Here is a 6,638-nt window from a genome sequence, read left to right as displayed (position 1 = left end):
ACAGTTTTCAGCCAACCCTGCATCCGTGTGGAAAGGCCTGAAAGCCATCACCAGCCATAAGACACCATCCCCCTGCACTGAGACAAATCAAAAACTGGAAATCAAAATTACTGAATGATTTTATTGCAGGTTTGAGAAACCCGCTCTCACACCCCACACTTGCTCTGGGGTCAGTGTTGCCAGATTGGGCAGTTTTGAATTTGGGTCTACATGATCCTGTCTATCTTTTAAACGTTCCAGATTGGTAAATCCTTGTAAACTGCTAGACTTGATTAGTTTTGACTATGCAAAGTTCTGTATTATGTTCTACAATATGAACTTCCCAAAAGACTTCTTCTAGTTCTGTGTAAAATTATAGTGTCACGAAGGTAAGCGCATTATTTTTGTTGTTAATTTTTTTTAAATTGTCAGATTATTATACAGTATGTATCAATGAATGGTGTGTGCATGAACAAGTGTGAAATGCCTGCTAATTATGTTGCTTTTCCCTATCATTTATAGTGGGCACTTTTTGCATTTATTGGCTTATTCTGAAAATGATGCACGTGTTGTTTCGAGGGTATCGGTTAATTTCTTGATTGCCGTTTTGACAGTGCTTGCATATTTTAATCATATATGGTAATTCTCTTTAATGTAGGCTATTTCCCTCGATTGATTGTTTCGAGGGTATCGGTTAATTTCTTGATTGCCGTTTTGACAGTGCTTGCATATTTTAATCATATATGGTAATTCTCTTTAATGTAGGCTATTTCCCTCGATTGATCCGTTTACCTGGGAAATTTATCTAACGTTATATTTATATTATTTTTGTAGTCATTATTTTGTTTTAAGGAGTTAAAATGTCCATTATCAACCTTGATTGACATTCCATCACATTATTTTGTCAAAGGTTTGGGTGTTTTTTTTGTTTTTTTTTCTTGAGTGTGCGGGCTTTTGTGAGCTTTTGGGCTGAAAATCGTTCATCCAATCTGGCAACACTGTCTGGGGTGCACTTCCCAAAAGCAACTATGGTCGCAAGTTTCGTCATTACCAATAGAGTTCCATGGAACTAATGACCATAATTAGCTAACGATGGTTTTGGGAAATGCACCCTCGACTGTCTTTCCACGCAGCCATTAAAGGGGTCATCGGATAGCCATATTCCACAAGCTGATAGGATTCTTTATGGTCTTAATGAAAAGTCTATAACATACTTTGGTTAAAATTTCTCAATGGTAGTGTAAAACAACACCCTTTTTACCTCGTCAAAAACAGCTCTGTTCACAATGACCCGTTTTGGTGCATGTCACTTTAAATGCTAATGAGCTCTGCTCACCCTGCCTTTTTCTTCCATGGGTGATGAGCAGCAGTTCTCTAGCTGCATTCGTCGCGGAACTTGCTAACTAGCACATTATTAGTAAAGGGAGATTTGCAAAGAAAAAAAAAAAACATACTTCTTCTGTAGGTGAAGCTGGATCATGAATGATTCGCACGAACATAGACTCATTTAGGTAGATCGAGGGTGCATTCCCTTCAAAAACAAAATTAATCCACTGCGTCTTTAGCGGCTCAGATGTCGGGAGTAAATGATGACGGCTTTGTTCATTATTACATCCAACAACAGAACACCTCAATCGCTGAGGAGTCATTCTTGTCTACTCCTGCTCCAGCGTCGAAACAATGGCAGACTATTTACAGCTCACTCAGGGCGGGTCTGTGATAAAACTCCAGTGTCAATCAACAATTGTGGGAGGGGCCTGTGCAGAACTATGTCACTCTGCCAAGAATCTGTGAATGGCTTGATTTGAGAAAGGGGTTATGATTTATGGGAATTTAAAAAAAAAAAAAAACACTGGGTGGATTTTTATCATTATAGGGTGGTTGTGTACACACACTACCAAGACACATTTCAGTTCAAACATGTAAAAGTGAATTTTGCATCTGATGACCCATTTAACACTCCCTACTCCCTCCCCCATACTACTTTTCAACCTGCACTTAAGATCTGAGGACGATGTATGCAGAGTCTTCATAAAACAGAAGATAAGGAAAGCCAAAGGCCCAGACGGTGTCTCTCCAGCCTGTCTAAAAGCCAGTGCTGACTAGCTGTCATCCATCTTCACAGTAATCTTCAACAGATCACTGGAGCTGCCTGGTTCAAATGTTCTACCATCATCCCTGTACCCAAGAAACCAAAGATCACAGGACTAAATGACTAAAGACTAGTTGCCTTAACATCTGTGGTCATGAAGTCATCTAAAAAGCAGGTGTTGGCCCAGGACATCAATGAACCCTTACTAGACTCTCTTCAGTTTGCTTATCAGGCAAACAGGTGCATGGATGATGCAGTCAACATGGGACTGCACTACATCCTGCAACATCTGGACAAACCAGGGATCCTGTTTGTGGACCTGGCCTTCAACACCATTACCTTAGATATCCTCCTGACCAAACTAACTCAGCTTTCTGTACCCACCTCAATCCGTTAGTGGATCATCATCTTGCTGACAAACAGACAGCAGCTAGTGAGGCTAGGAAAATTCATTTCCAACACCTGTCCTATCAGCACTGGTGCCCCCCAGGGATGTGTTCTCTCTCCACTACTCTTCTCCCTCTACACAAATGATTGCACTGAAAAAGGCCCCTCTTTCAAGCTCCTGAAGTTTGCAGACGACATCATTTCGCAGTCATTGACCTAATCCAGGACGATGATGAGTCTTGCATATGGAAGCGAAGCTGAGCATATAGAGGCGAAGTTGACTTGCCTTTAGTCTTTACAGTAGTGGTTTACCATAACTGGCATATAACTGGGGCCCCAAGGAATGTGTTAACCCAACCCAGTTAAACGTTTCATATTTATGGGGCATTCCAGTGTTCATTCTGGGAAGGCAGACATTCTCTGATCAGGATCTCCTAAGGAAGCTCCTTCATGGAGAGATCTGAGAAACAAATGTAGGACGATGCTACCAGTAAAAAATGCTCTCTGTCTTCTCACACACTTGTTTGGGTCACAGAAATATTAAATTGTTTGTATTGAAGAGGATAGAGCTGCTAGATAGCTCAAGAGGATAGACAATTCCTAAATGCAACACTTACCGCACCTTGATACCACTAATGTGTGGTTTTGTGTGCATATTATTCGAATCATTTGATTTCCAATTACTACGAGAAGCTACGAGAATACTTTTGAGCACAAAGAAAAAAGAACAAAAAAATTTTCTCAACAATTCTTAGCCCCCGAGTTACGTCTTCCGCCATTTTAGAGAGCATCACAATGCATGCACACGCTTTCCCCTAAGCGTAAAAACAACGCCGATTACGTTCATGCGCACACTTTCCCCCCTAACGTAAACAGCGCTGATTACGTCGATTACGCTCTTGGGTACTCTCCAGAATGGCGGAAGACGTAACTCGGGGGAGAAGAATTGTTAATAAATTGTTATTTTTGTTTTATTTGTGCTCAAAAAGTATTCTCGTAGCTTCGCAAAACTGAAGTTGAGCCACTGATGTCACATGGACTGTTTTAGCAATGTCCTTACTACGTTTCTGGACCTGGGAACATTACAGTTGTGTTGCTGTTTATGCAGGGTCTGAGAGCTCTCAGATTTCATAAAAAATATCTTAATTTGTGTTCCGAAGATGAACGAAGGTCTTACGGGTTTGGAACGACATGAGGATGAGTAATTAATGACAGAATTTTCATTTTGGGGTGAACTAACCCTTTAACATTGTCAAATAGTTTCTGAAAGTATTTAATAATATAAAAAAAGCACAGTCACTTTTCAGCCTAATAAGAGTTTCATAATCTAGTCCCTTACTACTAGGAGTAATTCTAATTCCTGGACAACAAATTTTCAAGTGTCTCGCCTTTTATTCAAAATTTTAAAATTTACATTGTGGCATTTTGTAGCAAAATGGGAGTTCATCTAGTATTTTGCTTCTGAGGTATTTAAGTGAATCAAAATTGTAAACAATGCCTCTATACAATCAAAATTAATTTTGCACAGATGCATATCTTCTGGTGCCATTTCAAACTGCCGAGCCATTTAAAACCCTTTCCACACAAAGAACAAAAATAGGGTCTCACAAATGCATGACTTTTCATGTGTATCTTTAAGTGTGATGGCAAAAGAAAGTTCTTATTACACAGAGCGCATTTAAATTGCCTTCCTCCAGAGTGAATGTGCAGATCATTTTTAAAATTGCTCAATTTTTTTAACCTCTTTTCACACTCAGAACTCTGCAGTTTCTTCCCAGAATGAGATTGCATATGACGTTTCAGGTCCTTTTGATATGTGAATCTCTTTTCACACTGATGACACGTGAAAGGTTTCTCTCCAGTGTGAACCCTTATGTGAGTCTGAAGGTTTCCTTTAACTGTGAAACTCTTCCCACACTGAGGGCAGGTGAAAGGCCTCTCTCCAGTATGAACCCTTGTGTGAACCTCAAGGCTTGTTTTGTTTGAGCAATTCTTTCCACAGTGATGGCACATGTAAGGCTTCTCTCCGATGTGAGTTATTACATGATTCTTAAGGTGATTCCCGTCTGTAAAACTCATTCCACACTGATAACATTTAAAATTGTTCTCTCTTGAGTGAATCCTCATGTGGTAATTAAGGCTTATTTTACATCTGAAACTCTTTCCACACTGACCACATACAAACGGCCTCTCTCCAGTGTGAATTCTCATGTGAGTCTTAAGACTCTCTTTTCGTGAAAAGCTCTTTCCACAGACTGTGCAATTGAAAGGGTTTTTTCCAGGATGAGTTCTCATATGAGCATTAAGGGTTCCTCTATGTGTAAAACTCTTTCCACACTGCTGGCATGTGTAAGGCTTCTCTCCAGTGTGAATTCTCATGTGGACTTTGAGGCTTCCTTTTTGAGTAAATTTTTTTCCACACTGTTGGCAGCTGAAAGGTTTCTCTCCAGTGTGAAGTCTCATGTGGACTTCAAGGTTTCTATGTTGACTGAAACTCTTTCCACACTCTTGGCAGGAGAAATAACTTCGAGCTCCTGTCTTTTCAGCTGTTTTTTGTGTGGAAGTCTTTTCATTCTGTGAGCAACTAAAATATTTTTCTTCAGTTGTGAAATCATGATGTTTCTCATCTTTCTCTTCCATTCCATTGAGTTCTGGACCTTCCTCTTTTAGTGAAATCAGACCTTAGATAAAAAAAATAAAAAAAGGCAAATACAAATTAACCCCAGTTAAATATATATATATAAAAAAAAAAGGCAGTCATTAAATCATTAATTAACAAATAAAAATACATTTTATTTGCAGTTTGACCCAGAAGAGCTGGTTACATATAGACTGATCTTAGACCTGCCATATATGTCTAAAATATTATAAAAGGTGAAAGTGAAATCTCATCTAAGTTCCATTTAGCAGAGAAACAGTATTTGTGTACAATTTCCATCAGGATTTACGCCTCATCATAGCACAGAAACTGTGATCATTAAAGCTACAAATGACTTGCTTTTGGCAATCTCTCGCAGCTACTAGTGTTGTCAAAAATGTAGATATTTCGATAAATATCGATACTGAAATATATGAAACGATACCGATACTCATTTCCCAAAGTATCGATACACAGCCTAAACTAAACTAAAAATTCCCTGGGGGCCAAACAGCCGAACTTTGTCTCTTTCACTCTCTCCCTTCTCTCCAACAGCGAGTTGACACACACCACACGAGACCGCAGTACCTGTCTTATCTCATATAGATTACGCTTCGTTATTTATAAAACATAACGTTAATATTACGACTTATATGCTAGCATCTGCACAAAATGCATGAACGTGTCTGTGCGGCTCTGAATTAACTCCTTTTGTGGACGCGTTCTTCACGCAACGTGCAGAAACACAGCAACTAAACTAAAAATTCACAGCATTTTATTATAATAGTGTTCTCATTATAATGTTGTGTATATGACAGTCCCAGTCATAAGGCTATGCATTGTTGTTTGTCCTGCTTGTGCTACACGCTGAAGAGATAACCACCGTACAATGAAGCACTTTACTGCAGCGTAATTCAACCAAATGCATCTTATACGAAATAATTAATATATACACGATATAATAAACCGGCTGAAATGTTTTGAAATCACTTGAACCCGACCTGATCGAAAAAAATCCAGTCTTTCACTCTGCCCGTGTCAATTTGAGTCTTGCCGCCAAGATGCTTCTCTGTCGGTCACGGGAAAATAATGTGTTTTTTGAACCTTAAACCGCATAAACATTTCATTACACCAAATACACAAAATAAAGTTCTTTATAGCAGCATCATATGACCCCTTTAAAGCTTCTTTCTTTTCAGATTCTTATTTACAGCATTATCATTAGGCTGTATATTAACTTATTGGGAGAAAACCGGTAGTTCTATGTGAAATCATAAAACCTCTGCGAATATTCGACTGTGAGATTTGTAGTCGAACTTGACCCCGACCTGATCGAAAAAAATCCAGTCTTTCACTCTGCCCGTGTCAATTTGAGTCTTGCCGCCAAGATGCTTCTCTGTCGGTCACGGGTTATGGAAAGTGAAACTTAAATCTATAGGGTGGTTGGATTTATTCATGCATGTTAAAATATTTATTTAAAGGGGTCATATGATGCGATTTCAATTTTTTCTTTCTCTTTGGAGTGTTACAAGCTCTTGGTGC

At 39.0% G+C, this 6,638-nt stretch overlaps 1 protein-coding gene across 3 annotated transcripts in view; it reads right to left on the bottom strand.

The window, feature by feature from the left end:
* Positions 1-3,823: 3,823 nt before the first annotated feature.
* Positions 3,824-6,638, bottom strand: part of LOC107685393 (gastrula zinc finger protein XlCGF52.1-like) — a 6,707-nt gene continuing 3,892 nt past the window's right edge. For 2 of the 3 annotated variants that reach the window (XM_016481963.1, XM_016481965.1), the window contains exon 3: positions 3,824-5,139. In XM_016481963.1, the coding sequence (XP_016337449.1) occupies positions 3,959-5,139 (1,181 nt within the window). In that variant the 3' untranslated portion in view covers positions 3,824-3,958. The remainder of the gene's footprint in view (positions 5,140-6,638) is intronic. The other variant, XM_016481966.1, reaches the window with a different exon arrangement.

Source organism: Sinocyclocheilus anshuiensis, unplaced genomic scaffold (assembly GCF_001515605.1).
Source record: "Sinocyclocheilus anshuiensis isolate Anshui unplaced genomic scaffold, SAMN03320099.WGS_v1.1 scaffold982, whole genome shotgun sequence".
NCBI classification, from domain to species: Eukaryota; Metazoa; Chordata; class Actinopteri; order Cypriniformes; family Cyprinidae; genus Sinocyclocheilus; species Sinocyclocheilus anshuiensis.
Note: the sequence above shows the minus strand (reverse complement) of the source record. Positions and strands in the feature narration are given on the sequence as shown.